The sequence below is a fragment of the Arachis duranensis genome, chromosome 3 (assembly GCF_000817695.3).
Source record: "Arachis duranensis cultivar V14167 chromosome 3, aradu.V14167.gnm2.J7QH, whole genome shotgun sequence".
NCBI classification, from domain to species: domain Eukaryota; kingdom Viridiplantae; phylum Streptophyta; class Magnoliopsida; order Fabales; family Fabaceae; genus Arachis; species Arachis duranensis.
In genome coordinates, this window is record NC_029774.3 from 4,625,410 (window position 1) to 4,642,779 (window position 17,370).

The 17,370-nt window shown below is 31.5% G+C and overlaps 3 protein-coding genes across 3 annotated transcripts in view; all 3 read left to right on the plus strand.

Moving 5' to 3' along the window:
• Positions 1-787, plus strand: part of LOC107476652 (S-adenosyl-L-methionine:benzoic acid/salicylic acid carboxyl methyltransferase 1) — a 2,819-nt gene extending 2,032 nt beyond the window's left edge. Inside the window, exon 4 of the mRNA XM_016096502.3 lies at positions 386-787. Coding sequence (XP_015951988.3) covers positions 386-754 — 369 coding nt within the window. The 3' untranslated portion in view covers positions 755-787. The remainder of the gene's footprint in view (positions 1-385) is intronic.
• A 1,967-nt stretch (positions 788-2,754) lies between these two features.
• LOC107477042 (uncharacterized) lies at positions 2,755-9,788 on the plus strand. The gene is made up of 4 exons (XM_016097008.3): positions 2,755-2,873; positions 2,947-3,030; positions 8,147-8,467; positions 9,243-9,788. Exons 3-4 carry the CDS (start codon positions 8,153-8,155, stop codon positions 9,786-9,788), a joined length of 861 nt encoding a protein of 286 aa, XP_015952494.1. The 5' UTR covers positions 2,755-2,873; positions 2,947-3,030; positions 8,147-8,152.
• LOC107477043 (uncharacterized) lies at positions 6,552-7,782 on the plus strand. The gene is made up of 3 exons (XM_052258090.1): positions 6,552-6,938; positions 7,002-7,227; positions 7,319-7,782. The coding sequence occupies exons 1-3, from the start codon at positions 6,552-6,554 to the stop codon at positions 7,780-7,782; spliced, it is 1,077 nt and encodes a 358-aa protein (XP_052114050.1).
• Positions 9,789-17,370: the final 7,582 nt, after the last annotated feature.

Genomic DNA, 17,370 nt, shown 5'->3' on the forward strand with positions numbered 1-17,370 from the left:
ATTTAAATTTTCAACCCAATTTACATTTTTAATTTATTAAACAGTTCGTTAATAGGATTTGGACTATGCTAGACTTTTGAACACATATCAAATTCAGTCATCTAAACAAGTCTTTAATAAAACATAAAACAAGTTTAGATTGAATAATTGTAATATGTCTTACTTTTTTCTGCCTTGTTTCCATCATCTCAATTATGTCCATAGCATATACCACCAATAAAAGTTGTACATATTTTTTCTTTCTTTTTTACTTACCTTATTGAATGTGTAGGATCTTTTATAACATTTTGGTTTGCATAGAGTTATGTTTTATCTAGAATTCAAATTTGCACCACCATAATAAGATGTTGTAATAATGTGGTATTTATTATGTAATTTGTTGTAGAATTTGATTGAAGAGATAAAATTGGAGTCCTTTAATTTACCATTGTATGACCCAACAATAGAGGAAGCAAAAGAAGTAATTGAGGAAGAAGGATCTTTCACTCTTCAAAGGCTAGAATCTGTGATAATGGGTTGGGATGGAAACATAAACGAAGGTGTTGATGACAAGAATAAACTTGATCTAAATATGAGGGCACAGTTTATAACCAAACAACAAAGAGCTGCTTTAGAACCACTCTTGAAGGCACAATTTGGAGAAAATGTGATGGACGAATTGTTTCTCAGGTTTAAGAATAAAGTTGTCGAATTGATGGAGGAAAAGATATTGGAATTTCCTACTCTCATAATCTCGCTAATTAAGAAGGCTTGAAGGGATGAATTAAGTACCATAAAATTACTATATTTTTATTGAATGCTTTTTACATTTATTGAATTTCTCTTATGCACTACATAAGCCAATAAACATATATTATTGGATAGATATACATAACTTTTGAAGCTAAGAGAAAAAAATTTTCGTTTACATTTATTAATAAAAATGATCATCGTTCAATGGTCGGGAGGAGACTTCTAATCAATCACGACGGAGGTAGTATCGGTAAATTAAAGAATTTTAATTAGTATAAATCTAAAAGGTATAAGAATTAAGATAGGATAAGATATTATTAATATTTTTGTCACGTATGAGAGTTTATTATTATGTAAAATCAGAATTAATAGTGTTTTTTTTTTATCAAATTAACGTTTGATTAGAAATATTAGACAAAAATAAATGTTAACGATTATAAATTTTATTTAAATTATTTATGATTAATTTTATTTGTGTTTTAATTTTTTATAATTAGAAATAATTTATTTCTTTTTTTTAAATTAAAAGTGAAATTTAAATTTATAACCTCTAAATAAATATAAAAAAATTATGTCATTTAAATTTTAATTTATTGACAAAAATAATTTATTCTATTTTCAATAGATAACTATATAACTTTATTCTAAGACTAGGAAATGGTCTTGCCACATGTGATGATGAATATAATCTGAGTAGGGATGACAAAAGTATTAGAGCTGTTAAACGGAGTAACCAGCTCATTTAGATTCGGTCCATTAAGTCTGTGGGTTAAATGAGTTGATTCGTTTAAATTCGTAAAGTGGACTGATCTGTTTAAGCTCGCTTTATTTGCGGGTCATAATTTTTTAGTACGAACTGTTTAATGCATTAAATGGATCAGTCCGTTTATTTTTTTATTTTATTTTTTGAAAAATATTTTAACAAAAAATATCATTTTTAACTCAAAAATCTTAAAAAACAATATTTTTTTAGTTGATGGATCAAATTTTCAAGTCAAATCGAAGGAAATATTGGCTAAAAATGCTACTTTTTTGAAAAAATGTAAAAAAAAATTTTAACGGGCCACCCGTTTAGCCCGTAAACTAATTCGTTTAACCCATTATTTTTTCGAGTTAATCGGATTCAACCTATTTAACCCGAAATTTAAACGGACTTCAGAAGCAAAATCTACCCATTTAAATGAGCTAACTCGATGAATTTGACTCATTTTAACGCCTTAGACAAAACTTTTTAAAATGTGAAATTTTCATAGAGACAGTTTGAAATAGAAATTTAAAAACGGAGAATTTTTTTGTAAAGATAGGATGGGGCCAAAATTTCAATATATATATATATATATATATTGAAAAATCTAATCCTAATTTTAAAAATATCCTTTTTTTTTCTATAATACTAATATTGTGTTGTTACACTCTTGGTCATTTCAAAAGACTAAAACTCACAGATTTTAATCTCTCATAACATCACAACTATACCTCTAACCACTTTTACTCAATGTTGATCAGATTGTCACTCCTTTGCCGTCTCATTACCTATAATCGTGACGTTCTTTTTTCTTTTTATTACTGCATAACTGTGATTTTATATGTTGTAATAATATTTTTTTATAATTTTTATTAAAATTTTTAATTAAGTAATAATATAAAAAAAGGATAGAGTCCACAAAAAATAAACCTCCACAAAAAATAAAAATGGGAGATAATATTCTTTAAAGATAAGAATTAATGTTCAAATTTGTCCCTAAGGTAGCGTTTGTTTGTAGAGACTGGAACTGAGACTGAGAGACAAGGACTCAGTATTATGTTTGTTGAGCTAGAGACTAGAACTTAAATTTCTGTCTCCGTCTTTAAAATTTCAGTATTTCAGTACCTCCAAAAAGTAAGGACACTGGAGACAGAAAAATTTAAAGACGGGGACAGAAATTTTAATTATAATTTGTACCTAAATTACCCCCATCCAAATTTTATAATGTCAAAATTACCCTTAATGTAAATCTAGGGCTTCTTGATCAACCATCGTGAGTCATCTTCTCATTCTTCTTCACTACGGCCACTGCACGCTCAAACATTCTTCTTCAAGAAGAGCCACCGCGTCGCCGCTGGACTCGCCACCGCGTGGCCGCTGGACTCATCACCGCTAGGTAAGTAATTTGCTGCTTGCAAGTTCATCTTCGTATCCCCCATCTTCTCATCTCCTCTTTTTCTCCTTCACAGTAAAATCGAAGAGCGAAGTTGCCGCCTCTCCCCAATAGCTGTCCACCTCAACCATCAACTCCTCCTCCAAACTGCTCCGACCAGGTTAGTTTTATGCAAATGTTATTTGATTTACTGATTCCTTTCATCCTTTCTGTTGTGCCGTAATCTTTAATTTGGATTTGTTCGTGACCTAGCGTTGGGACTTTTCTCTTCGTGTGATAATCAATTTGATCTGTGGATTTAACCATTATTTTTGTAATGCTTAAATCAAATTTGTTTGTATTTTAAAGGTGTATTTGTACTCAGAACCTCTTTGCTTGATTTGTAATTATTTTTGTTAATGGTGTGTAGTAGCAGCATTGAAGTTAAAGCAGTTCTTTGCCTAGTGTGAATTTGTTCGTGACCTAACATAACCCATTTATTTCAGCTTTATAATTAATGAGTTTATGATGTTTACTTCGTTGTGAATGCCACTGATTGGATGATTACTCAATTTATTAGCCTAACAACATCTATTTGTTGATTTCATTCTGGATTATACTATTTTTCCCCATTTTTTCGTGTCTGCGACTACTATTGTTCCATGTCTGCACAGAACTCTCATTAGCCTTACTCAATTGGACCTTATATTGTGTGATTGAATATGTAGTACAAATTTGCAAGCAAATTGTTATTAGTTACCTTGGTTTATTCTATTACACTGCACTTGTAAAAATTTTCATGGATAAAGCTGATTCGGTTCTAGACCTTATTAAGGTTTTTCATAGTTTGAGAATTATAGTCTGATAAAGCAATTGCTGCTTTTTTATGTAAAAATGGTCTAACTAAATTTATTTATATATATTTTTATAAAAAATAAGTGGTACTTGATAGAGTGCTTAATCAGATTTAAAGAAGAGGGGAAATCAGTATAACTGAGTGTGGTTCATTTCCTAGATATAAGATTTGCAGTGTTTATTTTGAATGTGTAACTCTGGATACAGTCACTTAAAAATAGGAAAACGTTCTTTTACAACAAGCTTGTTTTTAAAGCAAAGGGGAAAAATGTAGATTTTCTATATCTTTAAAATCTTTTATGCGAGTGTTTACTTTTAAGATGTAAGGATAAAATGTTATTTGCTAATCTAGAAGTGTGTATAAGGTTGTAAATTGTAATTCTCCCTGAGTAAGAATATGTACTAGTTAATACATGCTTTACGCATGCAAGTGTGGACCCACTTAGACTTGAGAACAGAATTTGCTATGAAGGCAGAATAAGAAGAAGGATTTTGCATCTAGCAATGCAAGTTTGGTATCTTACCTTTTCACAATTAACATATAAACCAAGATTTCCAGTTCATGGGTAATATTTGCTATATGGCAATTGAAGTTTCTAATCATATAAACAGTAGGAGAATCATACTCTCACAAAATTTGAATATATTCTTAACAAATAAACTTGTTTTTCATTATTTGAAAAAGAGTGTATATTAATCCTCTTTCATATATGTACGAATTTTACATTGAAATGTTTAATCTACCTATTTTTCTCTTAAAATAGTGGAAACAAATATATCATTTTAAAGAGTAATATTATTTTATGACATGATTAGGAATTTAAAATATACGAAAATGCTAGAAAATGAAATGGGATATAGTAATTTGCGCAGGATCAAATGCTTTAAATTTGGGAAAGGAATTACACGAAGATACTAAAACCCCATTGCAAATAGAGTTAAAGAACCCAAATTGTTTATGTGCTTCATGTTCTCCTCAATTTAAACCCAAATAGTTTATGTACTTCTCATCTCCTCTTTTTTCTCCTTGTTATTTTGTCTTTTGGAAGAGTTTGATGTGCTTAAACTATCTGACAAAGTTACTTCCAGTATATGAAATGAGAGAGGAAAATCAATATTATCATTTTTGTTATGTTTCTATTGTATTTCCTATTTGGAGAAGTAAATACAGTTACATATTTTTTTATTCCAGTTTCTTATTCTTGTTTTTGGTTCTAAGAAGATATAGCAGATTTTGCATGAAGAAATGTCAGATTTATTTGAATGTTTATGCATTTTTATTTCGCGAGTTCTGCTCTGTGGATTTCGTTATATAAATAATCTGGGCTTTTCTCTCTTCACTTCGATTTGGTTATTTGTTTTGATGTATAGATGCGTATATGTTTTCATGCCTTATTTGTTTAATTTCGTTTATGATGTGCTTCTTATGAATTGGTTTTGGTCAGATTGGTTATTTAGGTTTTGCATTCTTATACATCTTTTGATTCTGAATTCTGGGTTGCTCTGTTTACCTAATTTATTTCTGTTTGATGTGAGAATGTGTAAATTGTTTTGTCTTATTAATTAAACTAGGAAGTATTGTGGTTCCTACAATACCAGAATTTAAATGAGACTTCCACTGTGAGAATAATAAGTATCTGCGTCTCCTTAGCTTTTTGTGTATTAGAACATTATATTGTAACTTATGTTTTGAAGTTTGCTTTCTATGGCATAGGCCAAAATAATAGTATTCTGATGCAAAAATAATAATGAGATGTACTAATTTAAAATTCAATCTTGCTCCACAATTATCAAGAATCATCAATGCATGATCAGTTTGCAAATCAAAAAATGCTAGCCATAACTTTTCATGCATAGAGATTTGCCTTCTAGTGCTGGTGTTGCTTAAGTTCTGTCTTGGTTAAGGTGTGAGAATTTTGCTTCAGGACCTGCAAGATGTCTTGAGTGGATATTGAGATTTGTATAAAAGTGTGTGAGGTATAGTCAGGTTGGGTCAAAACTCACCTTATTTTACCAATTTCTATCTTTAGTGGCTGCCAAGAAAGCTGAGATGATATAAAATATACTGGGAAATTAAGGAATGAGGGATAAGTCTAAACTCCATAAACTATAATTTTGAAATATTTGATAATTTCATACAACACTACAGTAGCAGTTTTGTGATAGTACACAGGATGAATTCGGTTTATATTATACTCTCTTTAAATATTAGACTTCTAGTTGTAGCTGAAATATTATTATTATTATTGTTATATCACATTTATCTATTGATGCATTAATAGTTGAAATGAAGATTATGGCAGCAACCCTTTCGTTAATTCAAGCCTTTTGTAGAAATTATGAATTAGTTAAGGAGTATAATTTTTTAATTAATTAAAACATGGTCGGTTGATCTCATTCTTATCTTCCACTCCAAATCTAACACAAATCAAACAATTTTTATGTACATACTTTCTGCAAATAAATGCTATATTATATCATACTCTCTTTATATACATACTCTGTTATGATAAACTTCAATATATATGATTAGATAAATTTCAATATATATGATTAGATCTAGATAGTGATAACTGTCTTTTGGTTTCAGTATCTTGATCTTATTTTTGGTCCTAAGATATAGCAAATTTTGCATAAAATATTGTTAGATTTCTTTAAATGTTTATGTAATTTTTGATGTAATGATTTTGCTAGGAAGAAATGGAGCGGTCTGAAATTATTAAGCGATGCGTGTCTTTTTATGAAGATATGAGATCTAACCATGAAGACTTGATGTTGTTCTTTGTGCTTACGCTATTTGTTTACTTTAGAGATAGAACTAGTGGCCTATTATCGTTAGGATGAAGAATGAATAGTAGAGTTAGACGTGAGGCTTTAGAGCGTATCGTTGGTGAGGGTGATAGGAATTGTATCTGGGAGTTGAGAATGAACACAAATGCCTTTGCTAATTTGTGTGAGTTGCTCCAAGTTCAAGGAGGACTTACCGAGGATGGTCATGTAAGCCTGCCGAAGCAGGTTGCGACTTTCTTAATTATCTTAGCGCATCACAAAAAAAATCGTAGTCTTCAGGTTAGATTTTGTAGGTCTGGCGAGACAGTTAGTAAGTATTTTAATAAAGTTTTGAAGGCTGTGATACGGATTCAAAGCATTTTGTTTGCCAAGGCTACACCAGTTAAAGAGGATTGTGGTGACCCCACATGGAGAAGGTTTAATGTAGAGCTTATTCGATGTTGTGTATGTTTGGGTATTTTCTGAAGGATTCTATATCTGAGTATCATAACTTTCTATGGATGATAGGGTTGCTTGGGAGCATTAGATGGCACTTATATAGAGGTGACATTCCCCGAGTCGGAGAAGGCAAGATACCGAACAAGAAAGGGTAAAATCTGCACCAATGTCTTAGGTGTGTGTAACCAGGAGATGGGTTTTGTCTATGTACTCAGTGGATGGGAGGGATCGGCGTCTGATTCACGAATACTTCGAGATGCAATAACTCGTCGTAATAGTCTTAAGATACCCCACGGTAATGATGTCATCTTTGGAGTTAAGCTTATAAAATTACCTTGAGTTCACGATAGCCAACGTCTTACCTTGTTTACATTACTTGTCTATAGGTAATTACTATTTAGTTGATGCTGGTTACACCAATGGTTCGGGATTTCTCGCACCGTATAGAGGCACTCGTTATCATGTAAGAGAGTGGGCCCAAGGAGCACGTGCACCGCGCAATTACCAAGAATATTTTAATAGGGTTCATTCTTCCGCAAGGAATATCATTGAGCGATGCTTTGGTTTGCTGAAAAAGAGGTGGTCCATCTTAAGAAGCCCTAGCTTTTACCCTCTAAAGACACAATCTCAGATAATTATTGCCTGTTGTTTGCTGCAAAATTTCATTCGAAAGAGTATGGAGATGGATCCGGAGGAGGAAGGTAGCATATTGGATGAATTTATGCCTGATGGAGACGAAGAACAGGATGGAATGATTGATGTGGTTGAAAACACGAATGAGTGGACTAACTGGCGTGACAATATAGCAATTGAGATGTATGAAGAGTGGTGTGCAAGTCGTATGGAGTAGTAAGAGTAGTGTAAAACAAACCCTGTAAAGGATTGAGTATTATTGTAATGGCCACATTTTAACTTGTATGACTTGTTTAGACGGGAAAAATAGTAATAGCTAATATTCATTTGTAATGGCAACATCTTGTTTGTGATACTGTTTGCTGTTTTATTATCATATGTAATGGCAACTACCTGTTTTAGTATTTTTACTATTTTGTTATTTTTTGCTGTTTCATTTGTAATGGCAATGACCTGTTTTGGAATTTTCAATATTTGTGTAATTTTTTGCTGTTTCATTCATAATGGCAACTACCTCTTTCATGTTAAGTTATTTAATTTAGATAATTTATGCACAGTTTGGATTATGATAATTTTGGTAGGTGAATATGGAGAACAAGCGTATTTGGAGTGATGAAGAGACAAACGCTTTTGTTGGCTTCATGGAGGAGTTTGTCGTAGACGGTCAGAGGGCTGATTGTGGGCAGTTTAAACCCGGAACATTCGAGAAACTGGCTCTGAAGATGCTAGAGGCCTTTCCCGGTTGTACACTGACCGCGAAGCACTGCAAGAATAAGCACAAGCGGTTGAAGGAGAAGTACCAGTACGCCGCTGACATGCTTGCTTGTAGCGGATTCGGCTGGAACCATGATAAACAATGTGTGGAGGTTGACAGCAAAGATGTCCTTGATGCATGGATGAAGGTAAGTGTCATTCATATCTTTATTTAGTCTGAGCCACTATGTCCTTCTTGAACAAGTCTAGTAAAATAATTCTGTAATAATTCAATCTATGATCAAGCTTTATGCTAGTATTCTTCTGATATAGAGAACTTTAGACTTGGCTTATTTTGTTAACATTGATAATACATCATTTGTGATATCTATCATTTGGAATATCATTCTTTTATATTTGTAGTGTAAGTAATACAATTTCACAAACTCTAATTACAATAAGATCTGGAGTCAATGGATTGAATTAACCGAGGAATGAATTTGCGTGACAACATAGGCAGAATTATTTCACTTTTGCATAATTTACTCATATAGTAGTTAAAATTTGATTCAATCTATGACTTGAATAAGTTTGTTGGTAATTTGTTGTTTCACTATTTATTTGGACACTTGTTCACAGGCAGAATTGTCCTGACTATGATTAACTCTCCTCACTTTTTGAAAGAGTCTACTTGCATGCTTGTTTTTGGAGTTATTTTAATTGAATTTGAAAAGGGTAAAAAAAGATAAGAGAGAAATGGGTTTAGCTTCAAAGGCAGGGAATAGTAGCTTTGATTACTTGTATTAGGTGTTATTCATGGGTGACTCTGGTGTTGGCAAGAGCAGCCTCCTTCTCTTCTTGCTTTCACACTAAGCAATGGAACATGCTCTATAATATATACAAGCCTCAGCTATTCATGTATTTCATGTCTTTTGAATATTAACTTCATAAAAAATTTGTTAAATGCGGTTTATTTTTTCACAGGCACATCCGACCAAGTTCTACAGTCCTGGCAAGCCATTTCCTCTTTTTCACCGGCTGGAGGGTATATTTGGCAGGGATAGAGCCACAGGAGCAGCAGCAGTTAGTGGTTTTGATGCGGAGGAACAGGTTAACGAAGAGACAGAAGACACTGCAGTTGGATTTGATGAGTCTGATATGTCTCCATATCCAGACAACGACGGAGGGCCAGCAATGCAAGGACAAGCATCACAATCTGAAGCAGGTGCAAGTGCAGGAAGCACAAGGCGATATGGGAGGAAGAGAAAACAACTTGACGTACTGGAGAGGATGGCCGACCATATTCAGCAATCTTCAGCTGACCAAAGGAAGATTGCCCAACTGATAGCTGATGCCATTGTTGGTGTGAACGAGAAGTGGAAGGTTGGCGAGAAGCTCACACAGCTTGGGTTCGGTGATGACGAGGTGGTGAGGGCGATTTTGAAGTTTGCTGAAAGTCCTAACGTGTATGCACACTTCTGGGGCTTGTCAGATTCACAGATGATTGGCCTTGTTCGCTCTATTATATGAAGTTCACTGTTGGTTAAGGGTATTAGGTTTGGGCTAGGGTATTAAGTTTTTCACTGTAGGGTTTTAGGTCTTTGGGAGATGGTTATGGTTAAGATGATATAACGTAGAAACTTATATTTGGTATGCAAACTCACCTTATTTTGGACAAACCTTACTATTTTGCTCTGTTCAGAATAGGTTTAGGTTCTTTGTACAGTTTTATTGGTATTGTAGTGTGTCCTTTATTTTGGTGGTTTGAGCAGGAATTGTTTACTAAGTACAATATTTATAGTCATGATCATGTTAATGATAATTATCTTAGTTTCTGGTCAGCAACTATTCCATTCTTATAATTTGTGGTTCTCAGTAATGCAGTTCTTTTTCAAGTCTTTGTTTTTGTTAATTTTCTTTAAGCCACAATTATATCTACTTAATTTCACACTTACTGCTATCAGCAACTTATGTATTTAACATTCATAGCATGTGTCTCAATTATTACAGGATCACAACACCAAGAACAAGCCTTTTCAATTCTTTACGGAAGAAAAAAACTTATTTCTCATTAACTCTTTAAATATTGGTTTAAGATGAGAATGTCATCATCTCTGTTATTCAAGAAGAAGTAGTGGTAACATAAGATAAATAATAATTTATTTACATAGAATGGTAGTTTCTTGTTAACCTTATTACATAAAAATTTATCCACTTTCAAAACATCAACAAATGCAGCACATGAGACAATATGACACACTCGTTCTGAGTTGGTGCCTCTTTGCAAACTGTGCCACTCACTCTCACTCTCAGCCACATTGCAAGCCCCCCTCTTTTTTCTCATTGCACTATTAAACCCATTTTTTCTTTTTTATTCTTGTATTCTAACTTCTAATGCCACTCATCGTCGCACCATTCTGCCATAGCAATTTTTCTATTTCTTTCTCCCGTTATGTTGCCGGTGCCATATAAACCACTTCTGGATCTTCTTCTTGTGGAAGCCATTGTTAACCAGGCTATACCTTAAACAGTCAGCGAAAATCATTTAGCATGTTAACAACAAATAGTAACACAACACAAGAATGGATCCACTAATCGAAATAAATTGTACCAACGAATCTAATCAAAACAATTTTTCCAATTCAATATATCTTATTGCAATTTGCAAGAATGGGAAAGACCACTTCTGCCTACATCTACCCTTCAATTCCTCCTAGAACCACTAACGGAGAACAGAAAGCCCAAATGGTAAATTAATACAAAAATATAAAAGCTAAAATATTAAGAAGAAGTACAAAAAATGCAACAAAACCAACAAAGAATTACAAGCCTAATTAACAAATAATGCTAAGTCCATGCTTTTATAATGTACATAATGTCAGTACTAGTAGCAACTTTTCAAACCATGCTTGTTAATAAACAATAAAACAACACGTGTGTTTAATAGAACCAATTAGTTGATAGTAAATAGCTATCAGGAATAGTTTTGAGGATGAAGAGGAAGGAAATGTGATCAAGACTGAATGCTTGTCAATTCATTTAATGAAAAATACTGTTTGTTACAATAAGAGCAGTACATAGACTTTGTGAATTGTAATAATGCTCTGTGGATAGATAAACTGTGCCTCCAAAACAAGGGAGAAACACACTAGGTGGTAACCATTAACATAAAAGCACTAGTGTATTAGAATTTGCAACTCTTGACAGCAAAAATTCAATAAACAATTGTGAAAATCAGATTGAGGAGTCAAGAAGGAAATAACAAACTTCACTAACTACTAATTCAGGCAAGATACAACTAAAAACAAACTAACTAATGTCTAATCTTTTGTATTTAAAATCAAATATTGGTGCCTCTAGCTTTTCCAATAAATTTCCATACAACAGTGAATAGTAATTTCGATAACAAAAAAGGGTCACAACAGGAACATAATTATGATAAATATCTCTCAAATCATCTTTTTTTATTTTCTATACAGTAATCGTCAAAAATAAATTTTAAAAAACAACAATCACAGATTTATAAATCTGCAATTAACAAGCACAAGTAAGTTCAAAAAAATTTATGATACAAAAACAATGGAATCAGCAATCAGCAATCACACATTCTCAAATCTTTAAAAAAGATGACACAGAATTCATAAATCTACAAATGAGGGCAAATAAGAACTCGGATATAACAACTTCAGAAATCTTCAACATTTGAAGCACAAATCATCAATTTTAAGCAAATCAGGGCAAATGTCAATTCATCTAACCAGGGATTTAAACGTTCTCATCAACATGCCGACAAATCAGAAGGTAAGGGTTTCACAAATCAGAAAATGGGGGAATCAAAAATCCCTCTGAATTTCACAGAATTAACAAGTAAATAACTTAAATTGAAAGAACATACCAGCTCCGTCGATAGAGAAACAGTGGAGACCAGACGCACAGCTCCGAGACGGTGGTGACGCAGACCCACCGGCGTGGATACACCAGCAGCGTCAGAATCCGAGGATAGCAATTGGGGCCACGAAGATGAACCAAGGAGAACTAGAGAGGCACCGCCGTGGTTTTCACCATTAGAGGTGCTACTTGCAGCGGGTTAGGCTCCAGGAGTTCACGGCAGATGAGAGGAGAAATGGTAGAGAAGAGGAAAAAGGGGTTAGGGTTGGATGCTGATGAAAATGAAATTTGGGGTTAGGGTTCTTAATTTAAATTAAGGGCATTTTAGTAATTTTAAATATTTCGTCTCCAATTTTTATTTCGAACCAAACAGGATACTGAGACATAAATTAGTTTTGTACACTTTCACACCAAACACAATACTAATACTTATTTCTGTCTCTGTCTCTTGGTCTCTGTCTCTCTGTCTCTGTCTTTTGGTCTCTGTCTCGCAAACAAACGCTACCTAAAAGATCACGTGATTTTCATTTTCGTCCCTGAATGATTTTTTTAATCAAATTAGTCCCTGAAAGATAAACTGTTAGTCAAATTAGTCCTTCCATCAATTGGATGATGACGTGTCACGTTAAGTGTCATGTGGCATGATGATGTGACACGCCACGTGGCAGGTCAGTAACACGTGGCACGCCACGTGACAGGTCTGTGACACGTGGCATGCAACGTGTCACTTGACATATAAAATAGTTTTCTATTAGTTAAAATAGTCTTTGAAAGTCCAGACATAAAAATTTTTTAGAGTGAAAATTTTTTTATTTAAATGAGTTTATCAAATTATTGTTGATTATATATTTAAAATTTTAATATTTTAAATCTCACTATATAACATAGTAGAGTAATTATTTTAAATCTTTTAAATTTTTTAAAATTATAATTTTTATTATTATTTAATTTATATAGTAAAACTCAATAATTAAAAAATTGGTTTATGGAATCACTTTTTGAATCTTAATATTCTAATATAATTTTTTAAATATTTCATTTAAAACAAAAAGAATTTTATTTTAATACGAAACATATCTATTTATATAATGTACTAGTGCGGAGTAACCTGTGTTATGCATAGGTATAATGTTTCCTATTTCATTTTATCTCCTTGATTTGTGAAATTAAAAGAAAAATTATATAATCTATCTCAAACATATGAAACACATAAAAATTTATTATGATGTTTGCACGTATTACGCTTAAGAAGCAATTCATTTATAATAATAATAATTAACCAACAAATTTTTAATATTTTGTAAAATTTGAAATTGAAGCAAAATTTGTGGATCTTCTTGAATTTTGACTCTAGTATCACTACCATTACCTCCTATATATAAGTAATACCGTAATGAAAAAAAAGATGTAGTAGAAAAGAAATAGTGGTATAACTTTGTTTAGGTTAACATACATAAATTTTAATTTTGAGCATATAACTTTGTTTAGGTTAATAAATACATACATTCAATTTTGAGTATATATATATTCCAGCAAAATGTAGTAACGTAACAAAAAAGGTTTTAGAATAGAAAAGAATAAGAGAGATTTGAGAAGAATTAAAAGAGAGAGATAATTTTATGAAGAAAAAATAAAAAAAATTATATAAGGATTAGTTTGACTAATTTTTAAATTTTGAGGGATGAAAATGACTTACGTCTGGACTTTCAAGGACTATTTTGACTAATAAAAAACTTTTTTATATGTCAAGTGATACGTGGCATACCACGTGTTACTGACCTGCCACGTGACGTATTACGTCATCATGCTACGTGGCACTTAACGTGACACGTCATCATCCAATTGAGTGAAAGACTAATTTGATTAATAATTTATCTTTCAAAAATTAATTTAATTAAAAAAATTATTCAAAAACGAAAATGAAGATCGTGTGATTTTTCGAGGAATGAATTTGAACATTAATCCTTAAAAATAGAGATTAGAGTAAAGAAGGAAAGTAAGAGGAGATAAAAAGCAAAAACGTATCTCCCGTCCCCATCGGCCATCCTATCCCTATGTCATCTCTACATCTAAGACAGCAATGCACATAGACCTTACATGGCTATAAATTAATGTGCGGAGAATGAAAGCTTTCTTCATTATATGAAAAAATTTATATAAAAAGTATCTAGTAACAAAAAAATATTAATTAAAAATAGTTAAAATTTATTTTTTAATATTTATTAATTATTATAATAATTAATAAATATTTATTAAATAAAATAAAATTTAATTATTTTTTATTTTTCTAACATTACCGAATTTATATACATATAAAAACGTGTAACAATGGGCGTTAGTTTTAAGGACACAGAAACCTTCATAAATAGATTGAGGATTTGAGGGAGTTGCATTATTTCATTCATCACAGAATTAAATTCATAACACAAGCAAGTATTGGATACGTTGGTAAAAACTTAAAATGGACTAAATTTATTGAGTCAGTTTGTTTATTCATTTACGGGTAGGTGAACTTTTGTCTTAGTTTGATTAATTTAAAAAAAATAACAGACTAATCATACTTGTTTGTGGGCTGAATAGTTACTCGTTTAATTTCTTTTCGGTATTTCTCAACAAAATATTAATATTTCTTTACTAATAATTTTTTTATTCGATTGGAAAATTTGATACATCAACAAAAAATCACTATTTATTTAATGTTTTTATTTAAAAATAATATTTTTTGTTAAAATATTTTTTAAAATATAAAAAATAAACAAATTAACTTATTTAATCTATCAAACTGATTATAAATAGTATGAGTTAAAAAATTACAATTTTGTTATGTAAACAATAATTTTTGTAAATAATATGAACAATGAGTTTTAGAATAATTGACCCAATAAAGTAAAAAGATATTCCATTCCTATCTCCTAGACTTTAACATTAGCATAACTATCCGTACACCTAGTGAATTGAACATGTAATTATTATTAACTATGCATGAGTAAATCGAATCAAAAGAAATAACCATCCAATTAAAAATAATTAATATAATCATCTGCATACCTATTAAATTAAACATCCGACATATCTATTATTTACATTGTTTAATGTTTACAAAAGTCATTATCTATCTATATTTTTCCAAAAAATTACTCCTAAAAATAAAACAAATTTAAACAAATCAGGTTGCATAATTGGAAGGTCGAAATGGACTGCACTTAAAAGTCTTAAACGGGTGGAGCTGTCCGTTTTTCCAGGGAAGATTGGTAGAAAAATTTGATGTTTCTCAACGTGCTATCTTAGTATTCTAGTAATATTAATCATTAATTTTAATTAATATATTATATATATTTTTATAATTAAAATTATTAAAATATCGATATATCTAAAATTTTTTTATTAGTTTATAGAGCAATTTATTTAGTGAAACTTCAGCGATTACTACAAAAATAAAAGGTGATATTGGATCACCTTGCTGATTCTCTTTGTATCACCGACATGCATATATGGCTGTTGCAAAAATTTTCCGATTATTCTTTTTCCTGTTTTTCTCTTGACGAGTGCATATAATGATATAATACGTGAAGTACCTCTCTTAGCTTGATTAACGTGGATCCATCACTTCTACTTATATTTTGGTAATTTATTGTTTTCTATAGAATAAATGGAATAAAGTCACATGTAGGGCTCGAAGTGAGTTGAATTGAGCTAGATCAAGCTCAAATTCGCCTCATAAAAATTGAACTTGGCTTACGGCTCGATTCATTAATAATCGAGCCTATTTCTTAAGCTCAAACTCGACTCACCAAAAACTCACGAGCTGGCTCGAGCTCACGAGCTGGCTCAAATAATAGAAACATAAATACATAATTTATAATTCTATATCAATAAATTATAACTTATATATACATATATATATATATATATATATATTACTATTTCATATGTATGTATATAATATTAAAAGTATAGATTAAATGCATATAAGATATGTGTATTAATAATTATATATATAATCGAGTCAGCTCACGAGTTAATGAGCTGAGCTTATCCAAGCTCAAACTCGGCTCATTTAATTTATGAGCTTAATTCCAAGTTCAAGCTTGGCTCACTAGCTCACGAGTTTAGCTTATCAAGCTATTAACGAGTCGAGCTTGAGCTAGCTCATGAGTTGGCTTAACTCACTTCCAGCCCTAGTCACATGTATGAAGGTGAGAGAGAAATTATTTCGTCCTTTTTAAATTAACTATCTTTTTTATTCACGAAGTTATCTAAAAAATATTGATGTTAATCCGGCCATTACAAATCCAACATCATAAATCGGCATTATCGTTTCTAACTTGGCATTATACACATTATTATTCAAAAAACTGGTGTTATAGTTTGGTATTACAGTTATTAATCGGCGATCAACGCCATTAATCGGCCACTTACGTTACAACTCAACTTAACGGAGTGCTTTCTAAATGTGAAACGTCCAACCTAACATTTCACCCTTATTATTGCTCTTTAATACAGACAATAAAGCATAAGTATAATTGACTTACACATTTCCACCCATAAAAGGTATGATCTTTCATCTTAAAAGGATACATTGAATTCTCAATACTAACTTAAGTTTCAGGTACACTTTCTCTTTGTTTCTTGCTCAAAGCTCTACGCGATTGGACATCCCCTTGGAATAAAGCTCGGATTAACACAAAACTCAAAGGTCAACACCAAAATTAACAACTCGGTATCGTTTTTTAGAGGCCAAACTCTCTTTTCAAGTATCCATACAAGAATAGATGTATTAGACATATTTTTGTATAGATACATTATTTTAAATAAATTTGAAAAGAAAGAAATATTTTTTATTGAACTATATATGTATTATTCAGGTGATTAGTACCGAGTGGTCCACCTTATGTGAATATGAAACAGAGCAAGTTAGATAGGCCTTGTGTGGTTACAAATTAAATTAATGTAGGAAAAATGAGAGTTTGCTTCATATATGGAAAAGTCTATGTACGACATTTAAAAAACGTGCAACAATATAATCCATAAATAGATAGAGACTAGTTGGCTTATTTTCATTCATCATATCACAATTTATAACACAAGTAAGCAGCTTAATATTTACATTGGATCATTTCTATTTTTCTTTATTCAGTAATTCAATTACAACATAGAATCTTTATTCAGGTGCTTTCCTCCATCCTCCTTTTTCTTCTCTTTTCTTTTCTTCCTTTGATTTATC

Excerpts from the sequence above, each read along its gene's own strand:
- LOC107477043 (XM_052258090.1), top strand. The coding sequence starts at position 6,552 with ATGAATAGTAGAGTTAGACGTGAGGCTTTAGAGCGTATCGTTGGTGAG. Across the intron at positions 6,939-7,001 it reads TAGAGCTTATTCGATGTTGT|GGTTGCTTGGGAGCATTAGA; the intron begins GTATGTTTGGGT and ends TATGGATGATAG. Across the intron at positions 7,228-7,318 it reads TAGTCTTAAGATACCCCACG|GTAATTACTATTTAGTTGAT; the intron begins GTAATGATGTCA and ends ACTTGTCTATAG.
- LOC107477042 (XM_016097008.3), top strand. The coding sequence starts at position 8,153 with ATGGAGAACAAGCGTATTTGGAGTGATGAAGAGACAAACGCTTTTGTT. Across the intron at positions 8,468-9,242 it reads TCCTTGATGCATGGATGAAG|GCACATCCGACCAAGTTCTA; the intron begins GTAAGTGTCATT and ends ATTTTTTCACAG.